Source organism: Gouania willdenowi, chromosome 12 (assembly GCF_900634775.1).
Source record: "Gouania willdenowi chromosome 12, fGouWil2.1, whole genome shotgun sequence".
NCBI lineage: Eukaryota > Metazoa > Chordata > Actinopteri > Blenniiformes > Gobiesocidae > Gouania > Gouania willdenowi.
In genome coordinates, this window is record NC_041055.1 from 10,402,403 (window position 1) to 10,425,244 (window position 22,842).

The 22,842-nt window shown below is 40.0% G+C and overlaps 1 protein-coding gene across 1 annotated transcript; it reads right to left on the bottom strand.

Moving 5' to 3' along the window:
- Window positions 1-826: 826 nt before the first annotated feature.
- LOC114473364 (glutamic acid-rich protein-like) lies at window positions 827-22,519 on the bottom strand. The gene is made up of 6 exons (XM_028462935.1): window positions 22,376-22,519; window positions 16,339-16,480; window positions 13,379-13,820; window positions 12,140-12,382; window positions 11,823-12,049; window positions 827-4,113 (listed from the first exon to the last, which is right to left on the bottom strand). The coding sequence occupies exons 2-6, from the start codon at window positions 16,470-16,472 to the stop codon at window positions 1,584-1,586; spliced, it is 3,576 nt and encodes a 1,191-aa protein (XP_028318736.1). The 5' UTR covers window positions 16,473-16,480; window positions 22,376-22,519; the 3' UTR covers window positions 827-1,583.
- Window positions 22,520-22,842: the final 323 nt, after the last annotated feature.

Consider the following 22,842-nt stretch of genomic DNA (forward strand, 5'->3'; position numbering starts at 1 on the left):
CAGCAGAGGGAAGCTTTGTCCTTTTGTGAAAGAATTCCATGAGAATACCTATGTGAGCCATTATCAATGAGTGTAGCTAGAGGACTGTGTATTTACCTATAACAAACATTTTTAAAGCTGCCAACAAGATGGAGTGTACTTCAGTGAAATATTTAAATTGCATGGGACAAGAACCTTAAAGCAGAGAGAGAAGAAGGACAACCCCATGTGAGGAACTGTCAGCACTTAATAAGCTACCGTTTTTTATGGTTTCTGTTACGGAGCTGCTCGTTATTGATAAACTATGACTCAGATCACACGGTGTGGATATGATTTGCAGCAATCAAAAGTAAAAAGAAAAACAAGGTGAAGGTAAAGCAAGTCAGTGACTCAATCACTCAGTTCTCCTCACTTTGTTCCTGCAGGGAAAGCTTAGTCTGCCCTTCACACTGAATCCTGCTCATTCCGGTGAGTTTGCTCTAACATCCACACACGCCTGCTGCTATTCACAGTTTTTACCATTTGCATATTAGCTGTTTTTAATGTTTTATGAGGTTTTCTTTACTTTACATGCGGTGCAGCTGTCAGTCAAGTCTCTGCGGTTGCCGTACAAGCTCGCAATACAACACAAAACAAAGAATCCCACAACACAAAACGCCCTGAGAGCTGACAACACAACACAAAACGACTAATGCCACAACGCACCACAAAACGAACAAATACAAACTCCACAACACAACACAAAAATACACAACACAATCTATGAAGAAGAGTGATGGAAAGGATCAGGATCGGGCACTGACACCAACGTTGACGTCACTCTTCTTTGTGGATTTTTTCATGTACCTCCGTTATCGCCACTCTTCTTCGTGGATTTTCACTGGACTGCTTTCATGTTGTGTTGTGAGCATTCGTGGTGTGAGCGTTCCTGTTGTGTTGTGGTGTGAGCTTTCACGGCCACCGTAGCTCTCTGTCAGAGGTGGGAATTTGATTGGTAACACATCAAGATCTTCCAAAACAGTCAAAGTAGAATCAGCTTTCCTGATCCGCTCTAGACCGGCCCAACAAAGCAGACTTTCCAGGCGACGGAATCCTACAACAGTTAACAGTTGCCGGTGTGAATGCTCTGTAAATCTCACTTTTTCCAATCTGTTGTAGGTCTTGTCTGAGTAAAGTGCGTAGGTTCTCCCTGAGAACTCCAGGTGTAGCTTCCACACATGCACACAAAGTCACCAACTTAGGGAGTAAAAACCGATGTGCTGGTCACGTTACACACCCTTATTGAAACATAAAAGCTTGATTTAATCAGTCATTTTTAGTCAAGTCGACGTCTGTCTTCTTTCACTTAAAGGTCACTCACGCTCTGATTAAGTGTTCTGGTTGACTTTCACCAGCGGTGGTATCAGGCAGTGGTGGCCTAATGGTTAAGGAAGAGGGCTTATAACTGGAGGGTTGCTGGTTTGAATTCAGCTTGAGCAAGTCCCCTAAACTGCTTCCAATACAAAGGAAAAAAAAACCTGCTAGCATTTGCTTCTAAAGTCGAACCAGCTTTTATAACTTGCAACTATCTTAAGTGTATTGCGTTGGCCACAGGTGAGAATATTTTAGGTCTCCTTTTCCTCCTCATCCTCCTCCTCCTCCTCCTCATCTTCATCCCTCTCCTCTTCATTTTTGTCCGTCTCTTTACAATTATTCATTTTCCAGCTTTGAGTCCATTCCCGGTCAGGAACTCCATCCTCTTTGTGGATCAGTCTGTCTTGTCTTTGGCTTCGGTCTTTAATGGAGAAACAAACCACTGTGTCGTCCTCCATCTTTTTCCAGTGACATATTCTCCATGATTCCCTCCAAGCCTGCCACTCCTCTTTCATTTCATCAAACTCCTCCTCCTCTGCTTGGTCTCCTCCCCTGTGAGCTACAGCTAGCATCCATGACTGCTTCCAGGTATCAAAGGATACGTAGAGTTTATGGAACTGAAGATGGAGCGGGACATTTGGTTTGCATTTTGATCGTTTGCGTAACCTTTTTCCACCTCTTTCCCCTTCCTCTGCATATTTCCCAGGAATATCTTCTTCATTTTTATCTTCAGTCATTGGCAAATGTTCTTTATTCTTTTGTCGAATACTTTTTTTCACACTCTTCCTTTTAATGCGGTCCTCTTGTTTCTCTTGTAGGTCATCTTTTGCAACGTCACCCACTTCATTAGTATCTTCTTCCTCTTCTCCCTGGTCTTGATGACCTTCCATCTCATCCTGGATTTCTTCTGTTTCCTCCTCTTCTTCTTCCTCATTGTAATGCGGGTTGTATTCCTGTTTCTCATGTATTTCATGATCCTCATTTTTATTCAAGTCTTCATCACCCTCAGCTTCTTCTTCCTCATTTTCCTCCTGGTCAGTAAGTTCATTTGGCTTCTGCTCTTTCTCTGTTTCTTCTTCCTCATCCTCATCTGCTTCTTCTTCTTCCTCATCCTCATCTTCTTCTTCCTGATTATTTTGAACGCCTGCCTGCCCTTCCTCAGTTTCCTCTTCCTCCAGATCTTTTTCTTCTCCTCCATTAATGGCTTTTCTATCACTATTTTTAAAGTGTTTATTCACTCCTTTCTCTGATTCCTTCTCTCTTTCCTCCATGTTTTGGTCCTCCCCTTCCTCTTCCTCTTCACTCTCCTCTTCTTCTTCCTGGCTTTTGTCTCCTTCAACCTCTTCCCCTTTAATGTAATTTTGTTTGGATTCATTTAGGTCATTCACTTCTGCTTCTTTCCCTCCCTCCTCCTGGTCTTGGTCCTCCTCTTCCATTTCTTCCTCATCTTGTTCCTGGTCTTTGCATTTTTCCTCCTCATCCTCTTCTTTCTCTTCCTCCTGTCCTTTTTCCTTTCGATGTTGTTTATTGTTGAATGCCTCTCTATTCATCCTACAATCAAGAAATTTCTCATTTTCTATCTTATTCACTTTTTTAGCCTCGTCTACCTCTTCTTCCTCACTTTCCTCTTCTTCCTCACTGTCCTCTTCTTCCTTAGCATTTTCCTCTTCCTCTGTGTTCTTTTCTTCACAAGTGTCTTCTTCTTCCTGGTCTTTGTCCATCACATTCTTCTCTACTGCATCTTTCTTCCGAGCCTTATCTTTCCCACCATTTGATTCTTTCTCAATTGCACAGTTCTCATCAACACCATCTTCAGCATCCATGAAGTCAACCACCTCTTCCTCCTGTTCTTCTTCTGCATCATCAATTTCATTCACATCTTTAAAGTCTTCATCTTCCTCTGCTGTTTCCCTATTGGCGTTACTCTGTTGTAATATTTTGCTTACTGTTTCGTCTTTATTTTTAATGTTTTCATCTTCTCCATTCTCACCTTCATTCTCCCACTTTGTGTCTGCTTTTTTATCCTTCTCTTCTTCATCCCTCTGATCTTTGTCTTCTTCCTCAGCACTTACTTCACTTTGCTCACCTTCATTTTCACTTCCCTCAGTGTCCTCTCCATCCTCATCTTCCTCTTCCTCCTCATCCACCTTACTAATGGCACTTTCTCTCTTGTTGCTGTCTTTATGTTCTTCCTCTTCCTTGTCACCATCCTCTTCTTCCTCTGTTTCATCTATGTCTTCAATGTTTTCCTCTTCATCAACCTCTTGATCTAACACTTCCTCCTCAATACTTTGGTCATCTGCGTTTGCCTTGTCTTTGTCAGCAGAGCTCCTATGGCAATCAGATTCTTCACTGTCATCCTCCTCCTCTTCATCTACTCCCTCGTCCTCCTCATCTTCAGTATCCTCCTCTCCCACCTTCTTATTAATTTCTCTGCTAACTCTCTCCCTAAGAATGGCTCTGACTTCCTTCTCTACTTCTTTCTCATCTTTATTTTCATCTAATGTTTCTGCTTCTTCTTCCTCATCCACTCCCTCGTCCTCTTCATCTAGTTCTTGGTCCTCTCCTTCTTCATCTTCAGTATCATTTAATATTTCTACCAACTCCTCCTCCTCCTCTAGCTGGTCATATTCTTTAGGAGTCTTCCAGGCATCCATCAACTCAGTTTCATTGATGATATCCTCATCAAGCTCTTCAGTGAGAAGGTGGTGTATCACATTATGTCTGCTCTGCAGCATCTCACAGTGTCGATGATGAGACTCCAATGAGGCGCTGCACCACCTGTGAAGAAAACAGTTAAAATGTTAAGACATCAAGGGATGAAGATAGAACGTTGTCAGCTCTCCTTCGGCCTCTCTCGTCAGGCAGGTTTTTCGGTGACACTTTACTTGAAGTTTTATACATAAAGCTGACATTATGTTGTCATTATTATGACTTGACACCTGTCATTAGCATGAATAAGGTGTCGTGAAGGCTGTCATTAAAGCTGATATCCGGAGTTTCTGAGAAACGTCTCGATGTCCCGCCCTAAACAGTCTCACTTCCTCCTACTGCCTCTGCCAATCTACCAGAAGCCACGCCTCTACTTTTCTGCACACGCATCGCGGAACATAATAAGGTCACATCGAGTCGCATATGTCTATGGGTCACGTTTTTGCATTTCAAGAGATATGATCCATAAACAGATTTCACAGAAATGGATATCAGCCTAAAGTGTTGTTTGTTGTCCTAACCCACGCACAGAGTTTGCGGGGAAAACTTAAAGTTTTGATTTACGTTTTCCCAAATTTATTCGAAAAAATAAATTTGTTAATATAATGTACATAATTTACAAATATGTAAGTGGCAAAAACACAGTGAGTAGAAAATCATAAAAACGGTGATATAAAATTCAAAGGTTCACAAACTAAAACCAAGTAAAAAAGTTTTAAAGGACCAGCAGAGTAACGACATTTGACTCTCCTGCTTCCTGTAGCAGCTCTACAACATGGAGGACACCGCGGGTGTTCCAAAGACTGATAAGTCTGTTGTTTGTAGTGATGCACTGAGAAAACAAGTTGACTGGAACAGAGAACGAACAAACCCTGCGCTTAGTGCGTGCTTATCTGGATACAAAGCGGTGGATTGAGCGGTGCTGTTCCAATCTACTCTGCCCCCCTGACAAAATCGGCATCCACTGGCCGCCGGGAGTGCGCATGCATTCATCGTTCAGCAAAGGAGGGGTAATGTTGTTAGAGACTTTCAATGCCATAATCTACGTTGTTGGACTTTTAAATGCTTTTTAATCCTTATGTATCCTTTTATTCTAACCTACCTGTTTAATTTAGTGATTTACAACTGCCAGCATGTTAAAGTGTATCTCCCATATTAAAGCACATGTATACAGTGTTGTATGATATATCATGTAGAACATAAATAACAACACTGCTTTATTTGAGCAACTTTACTCTCTCTTTAAGTAACAAGAGGGTGCTGAACATTTCAAGCTGCATTTTGGATTGCAGCAGTTTATGTTATCGTACTGCAGCAAAAATAAAGCAGAAAGCGGCAGCCGGCCTGATTTTATCATGAATTTACAACATTAAACGATGAGTCGACGCAATTTTTTGGAGTCAACATTATCAATTATGTTAGTAATCATTTTTGCATTATTTTATATATTACACACATTGTGGTTGGCGGGACGTTCTCTATATTTAATTCTTTTTTTTTTTTTTTGTTGCCCCCCCTGGCTAGAATCTCAAACTCCTATGCCCTAACCCTTTGTTACCTCAATCCCTAACCCTAACCTTAACCCCACTAGATCCCTCCACCTAACCCAAAAATGACAACATAGCTCCATAGTAAGTAATTCCACCTGTGATCATTAAAGTATGTCTGATTCTGATTCTGACCTTGATGGCAACATTCTCACCATATGAAAGTTTTTGTACTGAGCACTACATACTGGAGGCAGCACCACCAAATACCAATACACTGGGATTAAAATGTGGATTTGAATCGGATTAAATATTGTTGGCCTAGGAATCTTCAAAGGTACTGTATGGTAGTGGAGTAAATGTTAACTCATTCAGTGCCAGCCATTTTCAGATTTTCTACCCCCCTCAGTGCCAGCCGTTTTTGAGCATTTTGACTGATTTTTAAAGACCCACAGAATATTTTCTACTATGACTATCTGAAATCACCATGACACCAGATTCTGAAAGATTGAAGCCTCTACTTTCATCAAAAAAGTAAGAATTTGTTTCTGGCTCGTTTCCTTCTTTTGTAATCAGCTGTTGAATAGAGCAAGTTTTACACAAATCTTTAGTTTCAGAGCAAAAAGCTGAGAAAAAAGCGTTTTTGTAAAAAACCCCATCAGTGACTTTAAAGCTATTTTTTTTTTTTTTTTTTTTTGCTTTAGTGACAACTCTAACATCTGAACGTTGTTTCCTTATATAAAACAAAAAAATAAATAAAACAAAATACTGAGACAGGGCTTTTGATGGCAAAATTAATATTCTTTTGCTATTTATGTCAGAGTTGAATGTGTTTCTTACTGTATTTTGGCGTTCCTTCAAGTTTTTCTCCGTTTAGCCCGGTTAGTTGATGGTTTTATCTCATCATCGCAACATTATCAATAATCCACTCAGGTCCACACATGTTCTGTGTTAGTATGTGGGGCTGTGAGCTGCTGGATACTTCACAATATCACTCTGTAGCACCATAATCTCACTTGTTCCTGCTTCTCCTCCTCAGATAATGGTAGTATCAGTGGCTAATCTCTCATCTAAAAGTGTACTGCTGACATCTTCAGGGCACAGTTGGTCACTACATCACCCCACAGCTTAGATATTGATGAGGGACCTCCGCCAGGGTGATTTCTAGTGATCCCCGTGAAAAAACACAAATGACGAGTTATCTCGTCAATGGCACTGAGTGAGTTAAGGAAGCAAGCTTGTTATCGGGGGTCACCGGTTCGAATACAAAGGCCATCACTGTGGGATATTGAGCAAGTCCCTTAACCCTACTTGCTCGTGTTGTACGTCGCTTTGGATAAAATCATCTGCTTAAATGAAATTGCAATCTTGTACTGTATGATTGAAGTACGTGACTGTTGTTCTCTGTTTAAAAGATCCCAAACGGACCTTTAAAATTTTGCAGGAGTGCCTTGATGGATGGATGGAGGTTAGTGTATTGTTTTAAATCTGTTTTATTTTCTGTAAAACTTTCTATCAGCTGTAATTAAGATGCAGCATGACACTAAGAATGTTCTTAGTGTGAGAAAATAGTCCTCACCACTAAAACATTGTGCTGCTCTGTCAAAGGCATGATTGAAGTATCATATTACTGTGTCACCATGGAGGGCAGGTTATTATTATCTTGAAAAATGTCAACCTGTATGTGTCAAAAATAATTATGGTACATTCAGTATGTAGTCTCGTCAGAGACAGGCATATTGAAGTGTACCAAGCACCATCAAGAACACCAACCACACTTGTTACAATAGAAATGATGGTAACACTTTACTTACTTATACATAAAGGCTGACATTATGCTGTCATTACTACGACATGACACCTGTCATTAGTGTGTCGTTTGCTACCCCAACCCTAAAGTTTTGTTACCCTAACCCAAACCTACCTAACCCTAACTCCTAACCCTAACTAACCCCACTAGATCCTTCCACCCAGAGTTTAACTTGTGCCGGATTCTGGCGGAGCAAATTCCGGCACCTCCCAAATTTCAACCAGCACTTATTTGATTGGATCAGGCACCTTGTTTATTTATTTTTTTTTATTATTTTCCCCTGCATCTCATTTGCTTTTAGGTGTTTTGATTAAATTTTGAAGTATTATATTTGGATAGCTGTGTCTTTGATTGAGTTGAAATCACTGAAGATGTCATTGTACACGCAAAATTGAATGTAAAAACTGAGCGCGAGTGAGGAAGAGAGAGCAAAGTCAGGCCACAGCCACGCTACATCTGAAGTGTGATTTTCCCAAAAAAATTGTGTCTTGTCAGCTTGGAAAACAGTAGAAAATGGCTAAAAAAAAGGCAGTTGGGTTTAAAAAAAATTTTTGAGCCAATAAGTGAAGCTAAGCCTTAGGTAAAGAAGTCCAAGTTTTTTTTCTGTGGAAATCGCGAAGCAGCAGCAGCAGCAGCATGGCAGCATTTAGTGTAGCGAGTAGCAGCACCTGTAGAAAAGACACGGGAGCAGAACTATCCAGTGGAAATAAGGAGGACTCAGGGACAGACAGAAGAAAAGGAGAAAGGCACTGAGATTGAGACCAGGGCAGTTTGGACAAAGGCTCAGTTCAACGCCAAGATGAGCTGCTACTCTTGGCTTATGAAAGACAAGACAGGCCTCGGCAGTGAAATATGTAAAAAAGTTGCAAGAATACAAAGTTATCCTCCTCTTTCAGAAATAAAAGGTAAGCACACTTTATATTTTCATTTTCTGCTGTGCTGCGGATTCATTGGATGAGTTATGGTATGGGTGCAAACGTTAAAAGTGGCTAAATCAGCTGTGATTTTGCGCTGTCCTTGGTGCTGAAACATTACAGATTTTGACAGCTGTCACTCAGAGTGAGAGACGAATGTGCTCCGTAACGGGCGATTGTCCGTGCTTCTTTAACACTGATTAATTATTCTTTTATTAAACATTTAGGTTATTGGATGATTGTGCTCACGTGATATTATTGGTCCACTTAGATACCAAAAGGCGCTTTTAAAAATGTTGTATTTTTGTCTTTCTCTTACTGCCAGAACAACTCGCGGCAGGTGTTCCAGGACCTGATAATTTACAAATTAAGCACTGCTTCCACCTAACCCAAAAAATGCCAACATAGCTCCAAAGGTGTCATAATTTAGCAAACACCACTTCATGACAGCCTTCATGGCACCTCATCAGACAGAACCCACTTTGTTCATGTTAATAATCTCTACTCAGTGCACATCAGAGTTAAACATGGAGTTCCACTAGGGTCAGTTTTGGGAGCAATACTCTTTGCATTATATATGCTTCCACTTGGTAACATTATCAGGGAACATAATATAAATTTCCATTGGATGATACTCAGCTTTATCTCTGAATGAAATCAAATGAACTTTATCAGCTATTAAAATTCCAGGCCTGTCTTAAAGACATCCCATCCTGGATGAGCCGTAACTTTCTCCTTCTTAACCAGGATAAAACTGAAGTAATTTTATTTGGTCCAAAACACCTCAGAGAGAAATTATCAGAGCAAATAGTGTCTCTGGATGGCATTACTCTGTCATCCAGCACTACAGTCAAAAACTTATCTTTGATACTGACTTATCCTTTAATTCTCATATTAAACAAATCACAAGGACAGCCTTCTCCCACCTCCATAATATCTCTAAAATCATGAATATCTTGGCCCAGAGTGATGCTGAAAAACTAACCCGTGTATTTGTTACATCTAGACTAGATTATTGTAACTCCCTACTGTCAGGATGTCCTAGTAACTCACTAAAAAGTCTCCAGTTAATCCAGAATGCTGCAGCTAGAATACTAACAGGTATGAACAGGAGAGAGCATATTTCTTCAGTATTGGCTTCCCTTCATTGGCTTCTGGTAAAATCTAGAATAGAGTTTAAAATCCTCCTGTTAGCATACAAAGCTCTACATGATCAAGCTTCTGTGTATCTTAAAGACCTGTTAGTGCCCTATTGTCTGGGTGGAATACTCCGCTCTCAGTCTGCTGGTCTTCTGGACGTTCCTGTGTCTAGAAGTAGAACAGGAGGCAGAGCGTTCAGCTACCAAGTTCCTTGCTTTTGGAACCAGCTCCCAGTCTTAGTACGGGAGGCTGCTACTCTCTCCACCTTAAAGGCTAAACTCAAAACCTGCTTATTTGCTAAAGCATACCGTATAATAGCATTAACCTAAACACTAGGAACAAAGCACTAAACCTAAAAAAAGGAACTAAAAACTAAGATTATATAGTAGAACACTAACATTATATTCAAACACGATCCACCATCTACACATAACTCTAATGGGCTGCAATGGGATGATGTCCAGTCAGACACAGTTGTGCCAGGTTGTAAACAACCTCCCACTTTTGTCCCTCGTTGCATAACCCATCATACTGCTCACACTGCATCACACCATTTACACCAGTGACAGCAGTCAGGGTAGGCAAGGTAGGCAGTGCCTATCCAAGGGTGAATTGATATTTTGATTATTTGTTTTAATTATAATATAATTGTAAATTATTTATTTTTTAATTTCCAATAGCCTACAGTACCTATAAGTTTGAAAGTCTCCTGCCGCACTTTGTGCATTTCATAGCCCAAATTACTAAACAGCGCTATTTCAATAAACAATTAAAACAATAGAAACAATAAAAAAAACTTTTTTTTTAGGAAAAACGACAGCTTTTAAAAGATAGGAGACCAACACCTGAGCTACCAGACCTTCAGCAAACCGCTGCTGCTACGTTCTCTCTCGCTCTAGCGAGTGGACGGGATAACACTACAGGCAGGATGACAGAGCTAGAGACGATAAGAGAAACTTTTTTTTGAGGAAAAATGACAGCTTTTAAAAGATGGAGACCAACACCTGAGCTACCAGACCTTCAGCAAAGGTAAGGTCAGAAAATGTTTCATACTTTTCACAGTGAATGGTACAAAAGGAAGGATTGGCTTTGTGGATGAGCCTTACTGAGGCTGTTCCGAGTTGTTGTTGTTGTCATTTTCTCCGTGTTTCTGTGTTTCCAACACAAACAACGGATGCGCTGCCGTTTCATGAGATATATCTTTTTTGGAGAGTATGGAGGCTATATTAAATAATAGTTTATGTTTCTTTAATGGTGTTTATGATGTTGATTTTGTTAGATGGCTAAATACTTGTTCATGTGGATCTTGTTGGGTTTTTTCTTTCTTATTATGAATTTTACATTTTGATAAGCACATTGAGATGACTTTGTTGTAAATTGCTTTATACAGAGAAAGTTGAATTGAATTGAATTAACACTTGCCAGCAGAAACATATGAAATTGTTATTGGTGGTCTCGATTTGAAACATGCCTACCCAACCCTAGTGCTCACGGCGCGTCACTGATTTACACTGATGTCCACTCCAAATATCAATACGTGCGACAAAAGACAAAACCTCATCTGTAGTGGTAGCATTTCCAAGCATGGAGGATGCCGCAGGACGTTTAATGTTAACCCAACCACTAGGAACCAGTGTATCATAGTGTATCATGTTTTTCCTGCAGTCTGTGCCTTCTCCTCGCCCTCTGTTCTGTTTTCTGTTTCAGATGTCTTGATTCTGGGGCTGGCAGTTCCTGATCAATGGCTCATGGCTCAACTAGTTTGGAACACTCGGATGGACTGATCAATGATTCGAGGCTCAACTTGTATGGGACACTCAGATTGACTATCCTTCCATCCTATTTTGTCGGCAGCCATCAGTCAAAGCGGATGGCTACCACCTGGTTCTGCTGAAGATTACTTCCTATAAAAAAGAGGGAGTTTTTCTTCCCACTGTCACTAAATGCTTGTTCATGTGGATCTTGTTGGGTTCTTTCTGTCTTACTATGGACTTTATTTAATTTTTTATTTTTTTGGTTAAGCGCTTTGAGATGACCTTGTTGTAAGTTGTGCTATATAAATAAAGTCGAAGTGAATTGAATTGAATTATTCATGCTAATGACAGATAATAAGAGTGTAATGTCAGCCTTGTGTTTAAAACTTCAAGTAAAGTAATCCCGAAACGATTATGCATGAAGACATCTGCTGTTCCTGTAGGACAAAGTATGGAAAATACTTATTTGATATTTGATCTATGTGGCTTTAAAGCCAAGATCTGCATGAAAAAATAACATCCATCTATCTTCAAACAGTCTTCAGGGTAAACTCTGAAACAATCAACAGTCCATGACAGGGCTTACGCACAGGGTTAAAGACAACAGCCACACATTTCTATTCCCCACTCAATGTGTAGCATCAACAATGTAGTGCACAGACCACGATCTTACCTGTTCAGCTGTCTGAAGCTCCAGCAACTAGCCCAACTGTTTTTATATTCCTGGTTGTCGTCAGGAGGGGCTGCAGATACCAACCAGGATGTGCCCCATCCTGGCACCTGCACATCATTAATCCTTACAGCTGTGGAGTAAGTGCTGGAGGAGCATGTATTTAGCATTTCCTCATCCGTTTCCCATTCTGACAGTCTCCAAGCTTCCTCCCAGTCTTCAGGTTCATCCTGTTTAAAAAATGACAACACACAAAAACTCTAGTTTTCTTCAAATGTCCTGAAACACAGAGCACCAGCAGTTCTTGTAACAATCCCCACCTGCTCCTGAAGCTGTTGTATTTCCTCATACTTGTCGCTGACAGGTTGATGATAGACATCCCAGGTACAATCCCAGTCTTTTTTCTGCTGTCTGAAGGGAAAATTCATGATTTTCCAAGTACCAGCCCAGACTGGAAGGGAATATTTTCCTAACTCCACTTTGCAATTCAGATCTCTTTTGAACAAGATCTCCCACTGGAACAGTTCTGTCTCTGAGCACTCCGACTGAGCCGGGCTCTTCACCTGAAAACAATGACCCTGTCTTATTCTAACAGTGGAACAAAGCCATATGAAATATTCTATGCTGGTTCCAGTATAGCAGAGCTGCACACACGCAGACACACATTAGTCCAAAAATGAAGACACATTTATACAACTGCCTCACTCAAACCAAGTGTTTTGTGTCCAAAGAGTTGTAATTTTACTTTTTACTAGATTGTCTGAAATATTGTACAAGCTGTGTTGGTGATGTGCTAGGTGTTGCCAGCTCCTTGCAAAAGCCTTTCCTCCAAATTGTAATTGAAATGGTTCCTCCACTTGTATTGCGATGGCCACAGAGAAGAGTGCAAACCTATATTTCTATCTAACTACAAGCTGAGATGTGGTGTGCAATTCATCTTTGAGAACTGCAATGATATACTGTAATAATGATAGAAAGTCTAAACCTGCAAAAAGGTGGTTTTTTGGTCCTGGGACAAAGGCCCACTGGACATATGAATTATAACCGTAGAGCAGAGCTGCCAGGAAACACGTGTTCACAACCAACTACCTTTTATTTTACATCAGTCTTTAACGCACATCACAGCAGACTCTTATCAGTCAATGCCAGAACTTCTTCCATCAGGCATCACACAACGATCACGGCACATATTAACAGTGCTGACGCAATAGAGTATACTGAGCCCAGGGCAGAAATGCAACAATGCTAAATATAAAATTAACAAAATAACCCAGTATTATGCTAGCTAATTATGCCCACTATACAGATATAGCAGTGGGCACTTGTCCCTTTTCAAAATTTCGGGGTGAGCAATTGTTGCTCACAACAATCGGTTGTTCTTGGTTGTTCACCAACTGAAATTGTATAATTTTAAATAACCAGAGGTAAATCATGTGTTGAAGCTGTTAAGTGCAGCCCTACCTCATGTCTCTCTGTCTCACTGAGTCAATACACATTTCAATGGATAATGCATGGAGGAGTTTAGCTGTAGCCAGGACATAATAATTCTGCATTTGTACCTGTTTCCAAGAGCGATTCCATTTATAAGCAGGCACCATCCAGGGTTCCAACTCACAGCTCGCTTTGTACTTAATGTTTTTCATTAGCTCTATGCTCGTGAAGCCCAGGAACCTGGACTTCAACTCTTTGGCTTTCAGGTACAGATACTTTGGTGGCTTCAGACTCTTCCAGGACTCCCTCCAACACAAACCGAACACATCCACCTCCACTTTACGCTTTGGCCTGTGGAGTTTGGATGAGGCTGACCTCCGAGGTGGAGCCTTAGAAGGTGGAGGCTCAGCCTTGGGTTTAGGAGGAGGTGGGGGGACGATTTTGAATCGGATTTTGGGTTTGCTGCTTTCTGCTTCGTCACTAGTCATCTTCCTGAAGTCAGACATTTCACCCTTGTCCTTGTCTCCATTGGCAACAAGCGACCAGTGGTAGTTCCACTTTGAGAAAAGTCTGTAAATAAAAATATGGGGGAAAAAAAATCAAGGAAACTTATTCAGCCTTTTAAAGGAGCATAGGGCAGGATTTGTGAAAAAATAACTGTTCATTTTAAGTCTTTTAATGTTATTGGGTGATGAAGCGCTCACAACAAAAGAGAATGAGCTCACACCCATTTCCCCCTATTGCCTTGAACAGATTGTGTGATACATTTTGTACTGCTGTTCCGGGCACATATTTCCCGTGCAGTTCAGCAGACGCGATGTCAAATGACGCTAATGGTGACATCAAATGACACTAGTGCACGTTCTTGACGGCTTGGAGAGGCGGCCCAATACCGGAAATAAAAAAAGAATGAGAAGAAGACAGCTTGGAGACGGAAAGAAGACAAGCATGGTTTGGTTCCACAGATTAATGCAGAGGTATGTGCACAGGTCTTGCAGTAAACGGTCACGTGAACGACGATTGAATAAATAACTGTGTCACAGTTGGAGTGCAGATCAGTCCACAGTTTTTTGTTAGAGTCCGACCAAACAGTGAAAACCTAATTTTTTTTCTTAAAGCTGTGGCTGCTGCAGCAGGAAAGGAAGAAAGCTGCGTGCAAACGACACTATGTGACCGAACACGACCACCAATTATAATAACTGTCCGAATCCGACCCATCTGGTGCCGTCGGGTCCCGTCGTACTTTGGTCGAGTATCCATCCTCTAGTTAGAGTATCTACTCAGCTGTGCTCCTGTCCTAAAGAGTTGATGTGCGCTCCCGCAGTGGCTTGGCTGATGACTGCAGTTACACTAACCACCGTGGTGTCACTATGGAGTTTGATTTCTAGCTCCTGCCCTATGCTCCTTTAACAGAGATTTGTTAACATATGTTAGTACTTTGGTTGGTTTAATATCACAGGTAATAAGAACTACCTTACATTTATAGACGCATGCACAGTTTCTGTATCCTGGGGTCTGTGGGGCTTACCTGCGTTCTCTCTTTGACCACCTGCAGTGTGTCTATCCTCCACTAACCTCTTTATCCTTTTATTTCCTCCCTCACTCAGGTGTAACTGTACACTCTTTTTTACATCTTCCGCCTGATAAATAATATGCAACATAATAAATGTATTTACTTTTTGCAAGTAAAAACATGCAAGAGGGGTTGTGAAATGATTGCACGACATGTAGTGTCAACTAAAGATGGCAAAAGCCAACCTAGCAGGTAACGAAAAGTTAAAAAAAAAATTATTTTTATCACAAAAAACAAATTTCCCCTTACTTGTAGTAACATTTTATATATATATATATATATATATATATATATATATATATATATATATATTAAATATAACTAATAATGCACTGTTCAGTACACTGTATAGTGAATCAGAGCAGGTTTAAATTATTGTTTTTTAATTGAAACTTTTGTTTCCAAAATGTGCCTGAGATATGGCCATGGATGCTCTGACAGAGTAACTTTGTCCTTTTCAGGGTTCAAATAATGCTCCTATTATACGTGATTCACCTCTCACTGATTAGCTCTTGTACTGACAAGTGTGATCTTTCAAGGTGTGGCAGTAGGAAAGGTCAAGTTAAAGCTAGGGTAGGCGATTTTCTCTAAATACACTTTTTAAGTTTTTGGTTGAAATTGTCTTTATGTCCTGACAGAAATTAAGATCTTATGTGCTCTGAAAAAGTAGCTGTGAGCATGCATGTGAGTGAGACGGAGCACAGTGGGGAGGGGGGAGGGGGTAAAGGCGGAGCCGTCGGGGAAGCTACATTCAAAATCATGCTAGCTTTTGAAAATCGCCTACCCTACCTTTAAAGGAGAATCAAACCTAAGCAATGAAAAAACGTGACAAAAATATACCGTAATCTAGTCCAAATAATACTCAAGTAAAGTACAGATACTACAGTGCCTTAGTAAAGTCACTTTGTTACTGTACATCACTGGATCTATACTGTCAAATTCTTTAGACAAATCAATACAAAACCTTGCAGAGTTATTTTTTTTCCTTAGTATATCCTTATCTCAGCTGAGAGATGAATCCCTCGTCACAAGCTCTTGATAGATTCTTAGCCATATCTGAATTGTCAGAGATCACTATCATAAGCGGTCTGTGAACAGGGTATCTTTAAAATGATTAGTAGCAGATTGAGAACAGAACAAGACAGGAAAGCTTTAAGGTACGCTGGCTTCTTTTCATGGAACAATGTTAAAAGTGAAAAATCTCATCACTGTAGGAAAATGAAAAGCTTGATTAAAAGAACAGTAAAGGGTTTGACTGCCTTTAAATGTCTTGTTCCTTTTTACTTTCTGATAGTTAATTTTGCTTGTGAAACCAAATGTCTTTGAGGTCTTGAATAAAGGAATAATCATGACACATTGATATCTACTTGAGTCGTTAAAAGCAAAGATATCAAACTATGTTTCTTTAAAAACAGGAAATGCCTAAATGTGTATTTTAACCAAAGAGATGAAATGTACAATTTTACTAAAATCCAGTTTTTCCATACAATAGACAAATAAACAATAAATACTCACAATTTAAGGGAACTTTTCTCTTTCCATTCGGCCTCTTGTTTGCACTGGTCTGTCACACTCTTGGCTTTCTGCTCCCACTGGTCTCTCAGACGGCCATTGCCGAACGACCTTCGTTCTTCCTTTTTTGACATCATCCTTTTCCCTATGAGACACACAAACTCAAGTACTGGTCGTGGCATGACTCAGTGCTACTGTACATCTTGAAAAGCTACAGCAATCAATTTCATCGTGGACTGGAGTCTCCTAACATCATAGGAGTGAATCAGTGTGTAAATGTATTGGATTGACTGGCGTCCTTTCTGGTATACCCACCTTGTGCCTGATGTCCGTAGACAGATAAATAAAGTAGAAATCAAAGCTGCTTGGGATGGTCATTTTTTATCAGATAAAGACATAGTGTAGGTCTCATAGATCAATAGACCATAGATCATTTGCTCAAAAACAAGATGTAAAAGGTTGAAATTGTCACTTTAAAGTTTGTTTTCATCTCCACTGTTTGTTGACATTATCAAAAAAGTTTAGAGCATTGTATTGTGGGAAGTGGAGTCTTGTAGACAGATGCATAAAAGTGTTAGTACTTCATTTTTTTCTGTGATTTATTGTGTTTACCCCCAAAAACCCTGCTGAATGTTTATTTTGGGGCTTATCCAACCAATATTGTCTCATGGAGTGAAATGATATCATGAGTAATACCAGCAACAAACAAGAGCCAAAATGGCATCAAGTGAATCACTGCTTTGTTTGGAAAAGAAACACAGGAGGCTATAAACAGTGTTTCCTCACTAAAAGTCTTATGTCTGAAAAGTGTGTGATAACATAACAGATGATTTCTTATCCCAATGCATCCTCTGTTTTTTAAAGTAGTACTTTGAGCTACTTGCTTTTGCAAAAAAATAAAACGAAATACAATTTATGAATATCGACCTTGAGAAAGAGGTGAAAAGTTTTGCATCAGCTGTGAGTGCTTATTGAGTAATGACCACTGCACTGTGACACCAGACATACAGAGCTGTGCTATAATTACACTCAGCTCAGACATGTGGACTAACAACAACAAGAAAACACCTCCATGCTCACAAGCAGGGAGGCTTGAAATACACTGAAAACAACTATAGATAGCACCCTTTTCACTAAAAACAGTGAAGGTTTTTGAATAGTACTTTATTTGGAATGTACACAGAGAGATTACAAAAAGTTCACAGCTATGAATTAATCCATGTCTGTCTTTGTAGCTTAGCAGTGTCTGAGTTATTAAACGAGGCTTACGTCAATAAACAAGAATGTCATAAAATTAGAAAATGAGATCAGGCTTCCTACAGAACCTCCAGTCCTGATATAGTATCATATTAGAGACATGCTCATCAGGAGCTAAGATGATGCATCAATCATCCTTCCATTCGTCAACAGCCCGATCAGAAACCCAAGTACATCCTGGATGAACAGACTTTTAAAGCCTAACTCAAACAGACACACTTTAACAACTTCAGTAAGTTTTAGAAAATTCCGTTTGAGCAGTGTGTAGAGTACACCAAGAAAATAATAAGCTCTAAGGGAGAACATACAAACTTTGGACAGTGAGACAAAGTGTAACTACCAAAGAAACAAACCCACAACCTTTCATTCTCGAAGAAGAATTGCTTGGTGAGGACCAATCATTTGCCAAATCAACTTTCAAGAGTTTTCCTGAGGTGTATTCCATAAAGGAGTGTTAACAAACTCTGAGTCTATCCATAAACTCTGGGTCAACATACCCAGCGATGGGAAACTCTGGGTATCTGATTCCATTACAGCTGGTATGAAGTGGGTCAATCAATCCTGAGTATGTAAACCTTGGGTTACTTAGGGGCATGCGAGCGATAAAAAGCCATCATCAATCGATCAGAGATTTACTCAAGCTGCCATGACAACCAAATGGAAGAGAGTGATTAATTCCCCCTATGGGGTGAAATAAGCCAGTGTTTGAGGAATATGAGCCTGTTCTAAAGGTGCGTTCAGTCTTCAGTGACTTGTTATGGTCATTTTTATATTCATCATCATATCCTCAAATGTATGTTCATGTGTACAATTTGTCATGTTTTAATACATGACGACTCCATTACTCTTTACACTATTGAACAGCTGAATCATGATTAAACAGTACAGATCGTATTATTCTCAGTGCAGCACAGTCTCTGCCAAGCCAGAATCTCTGCTCACATGCAGACATACACTGACGCACACACTTATCAAGACAGATAAAGACTGGAGCAGAACCTTCTCATAACATCTTCATCATCCTCCAACAATTCCACTATGGGCATCTGACTCCCTCCCTTTTGTCTCTCACTGTTGGGACCTTTTCTTATCTGTATAAAAAGCTTAAGCTGAAACTGTTAGAGGGCGCGCGGCACTTCCTTCGGACGTCCGCCTGGACGGACGCTAACTTTGTTCCATCTTGTACCTTTTTTCTTAGTTTAGAATAAACTTTTTTTTATATAAAATCATCAATGCTTCTCCTGGACTCCATCATTCAACCAGAGCAATGAATCATGTCTCCAAATAAGGTCAACCGTAAATTCAGCCGTAACAGACTATAGTGGCTTAAATCACCTGTGATATTCACATTATTTGGTCGCTTCATCACTTTATTGCTTCAGTGACGTGACAAGCGGGGAATAATATGAATAAAATGTGTCTGAGGAGACGTGGCAGTAGCAAAGGATGACTGCATAGAGAGCCCTCCTATTACACTGGCTATAAAGACAGTGACTGCCGCTTGATATCGAATCAATTATATTGATTTTTTAATATAATATTGTCGCCAGAGTCATCTCGACGTCCTAAAACATGTCATAATAAAACACTGAAGCGGGACGCAAACCCGCGACCCACCACTTCCACGTGCAGCATCACAATTCACTGCGCCATCATAACTTCAAAGATACATTATCCACAGGTTTGTATACAGGGAACTTTACTACAGACGTCAGTAGATGTTTTAATGCAGATCAACCTCTCAGTGTCTTTCACTTAATGCTCTGTATCCACAATGTTATAAAGAAAACTACAGTTTGCACAAAAAAAAAAAAAAGTAAAACGTAAAGTAACACAACATTAGTGATGATGTGAGCATGTCTGTGGTGTGTGATGTTGATGTGTTTCACAGAAAAGTGTTAAGGTATATTAAAGTGTTCAGAAATGGTGTTCAGGTGGGCGGAGCCAGGTAGAAACCCAGGGTTTCTTTGATAAAACCTGCCAGCGACCAGGGTAACATACTCAGAGAAGAACATACCTCGCGTTTATTAATGGGATACTCAGAGTTTCCCTCATTTGAGCCCGAACATACTCAGAGTTTGAACATAACCCATGACCTCAGTTCATAAGTTTGTTTGGACTTACTTTACTGGTAAATTTTGTTTACTGAAGATTTTTGTGAATGAATTCAATCCTATTTTTTAAATCTACGCTGGTGTTCACGCCTTTGCTGTTTGGTCCCTGACTCTGTGGCAAATCGTTTTCATATTTTCTGGAACTGTCCCTCTGTGGCTCCATCTTAGCAAAGTGTAACAGGGTCCTTAAGGCAGTTTTAAGAGGAATTTTCCCTTTGATTTTAAAAAAATGTAGCTTTGTTATTTAGATCATTTAAATTGTGGCAGAAGTGATAAATACTTGTTAAGGGTGTTGTTAATGGCCATGTAAGAACACATTGACAAGAAAATAGTAAAAATAACCAATAAAAGGTAAATGTCAAACCTCCACTAAGCGCCAAATATCAACTTTGTCAGATATTGGCAGTTATCTGGATCAGTGATCCTGATCATGGCACCATGATCATTCACAAAAATGCTTGTAAGAAATTTCTATCCCCAATAATAACAATACGGTAGGTCCAAATGTATGGGCACCCCCATTCCCTTTTTGAAAAATCCAGATCGGATCTGAAAGAAACTTGATAAGGTAAATGGAGAACAAAAAGATACACCAGTTGGGTATTGATACATCACACTGGTTTGATCACATCCTTCATTGATCAATAAGCCTTTTCACACTCTTGCTCTGGGTTAGTTTTTCCGCATTAGGTCAAAGGTCAAGAGGGATATACGCGCCATGGCTGATGGTGTAGGAAGCGAGTCTGACAGAGATTTAGATTATTTTACCCGTGGTATCGGTCTCCAAGGCAGAAAGATTGAGTGAGCTGCTAAAGCTAATGCTGCACACAAGCTAAAAATTAAGTTTTTTCCTGGCTTTTCAAACTGTTTCAGCTGATAGCATTACTCCAGTTCACTTATCGACCTGTCCATCCTTTAGGAATGAGAATGGAATGAACCGGTTCCCAGTATTCCAATTCCTGGGAATCGTTTGTTTGCTTGCCTGTCTTATCGGTTCCTCTCACGTCACAAATACGCAACGATAAACTCCTCCAGGTCCTATATATTGTGTTTATGCTAGCACCAAGTGAAGCTCCTTCCACCACATAGTTGTTTTCTGTCCACTGCAGAGAATCCACTTCCTCCACCGCAGCTGTGCTGTCCTCCGTGCTGTGTTTGTAGAGTCTCTGTTGCTACGCTACTCACTTCCAGGTTCTGTACACTCGCGCTAAAGATGCTTCTTGCACAGACTTTTCTTCCGAAAACAACAAACTTCTGCAAGAACACACACCTCGTCGCCAGTTTATGTTGTCATAACAAGTAATCAGACACAGGATACGGACTGATACTGATCGTTGTCTTTAGTTTACTCTTTGACACTGGTTCGTGCACGCGCGGCTGATGATGTCACATGTAACAACGGGGACGGCGTCTCTGAAGGTCCATTTATTGAAATGTAAACAAAGGCTAAACTAAAGCTTTACCGTTTAAATACATAACAATAAGTGCAGCTGTACTTTTGATTAATATGTTGTTTGTTTTAGAATCAAGTTGTTCAAGTTCAAACGGAGCACTGTAAATGTTCTCAAATGTTTGTAACCAAAACGTGTCATGTGTTGTAATAATAATAATAACAATAATAATTCATCAATTTTATATAGTGCTTTTGTACATATTATTATCCAGTAAAAACAATTTATATTTAATTTATATTCTTATCAATTCCCATCCCTACCATCCTTGTGCACTTCCTTCAAATTTGTAAATTGAATAAAAATAATAGCTTAATAAAAATAATCATGGACCTGGTTAGTGAATGGTGTACCTCGTGAATTTACCTTTTCAAAGTGAGAACTCATACTGTCCTTTTCACACTCAGAAATCTCGTTTGTCCCACCAATAATAACAATAATACATTTTATTTACAAGCGCTTTTCAAAAACTCTAAAACACTTTGCAGTTGCTAAAACAACTACACAAGTAATAAAAAAACCCAACAACAATAAAATAAATACAGAAAATACATAATCAAAAGTTAAAAAAGCTTGGGAGAAGAGTGTGGAAACAGAGGAGGCCTGTCGCTTTGATACGGCTTCTCCCATCGGTTTAATAAAAGTGATCGGATACGGGCATCATTCCCGGGTAGAGTCCGAATCCGCCCACTGGAGACGCAGGTAGTCTGCGTTTTTATTCACGAGGGGTGGAAGCGAGGTAAGCGCCCTTGCTAAGCTGCTCCCATCGGTTTTTAAAAGTGCTGAAATCGGCATCAGCAGAAAACCCTGGACACCTGCTCAAGTCCGAATATGAGTAATATTAATATATATAAACACTTAAAACATTAACAATCTCTGGAATAACATTACAAACGCTCTTAGGTTGGAAATATCAACAGAGTGGACGAGCTTGTTTACATTTATATCCCTCTCAACTTATGCCCCCCCCCCCCCCAGGTCGTGCATGTGCAGTTCCAGAGTGTGAAAAGGCTTATTGACTTAAATACCTGTGCAGCCAAGCAAACGGCCAATCCATTGGCATTGTGTTCAGGAAACTAGATCGATGAGTAATTAAAGAGGTAAACAGTTTATTGTAACTCCCTCTAGTTTACCAAAGGTTTTATATTGTAATCTGCCTCTTTATCCAAACTGCCTGATGTAGCATACAATAATAATTTATAATAAAATGAATCTCACCTGCCTGTGGGTGATTCCTGCACCAACACTGATCCAAGTCTCTCTGAATGAGAGAGGAAGTAACACTTTGTCTGTCTGCTCGTCAGTCCTCTGGAGGTTTCTGCCGTAAACCTTTACCCGCTTACACTCAAGAAATGTGCTCTGAGGAACCAAACCCCCCCCCCCCCCACCACCTGCTATTTTTACATCGTGACTCAACAGAACCAGAGATGCTGGCCTAAATTTAGTGTTAGGGTGAGGCAGTGTTAAACAAGCATGAAAAACAACAAATGACTGTGACTGACCTCAAATGGTTAAAATCACATGTGAAATGGTTCAAAACCAGGCTGTTTCCACATCACTCTCACTGATTGGAACACATTCATTAGTCTGACGAAAGGCCCGAGCCATGGCTCCTCGTGCCTGCAACTAGGGTGAGTATGTTGGTGAAAAACAAATGATTACCTCTTTAGAAACATGATCAAATT

Bases quoted from the DNA above. Each gene is read 5' to 3' on its own strand.
- LOC114473364 (XM_028462935.1), bottom strand. From the start codon at position 16,472: ATGATGTCAAAAAAGGAAGAACGAAGGTCGTTCGGCAATGGCCGTCTG. The intron at 12,383-13,378 runs GTACAAATGCAG...CATTGTTTTCAG, and splicing joins GGAATCGCTCTTGGAAACAG to GTGAAGAGCCCGGCTCAGTC. The intron at 4,114-11,822 runs GTAAGATCGTGG...TTTTCTTCACAG, and splicing joins AGCTTCAGACAGCTGAACAG to GTGGTGCAGCGCCTCATTGG.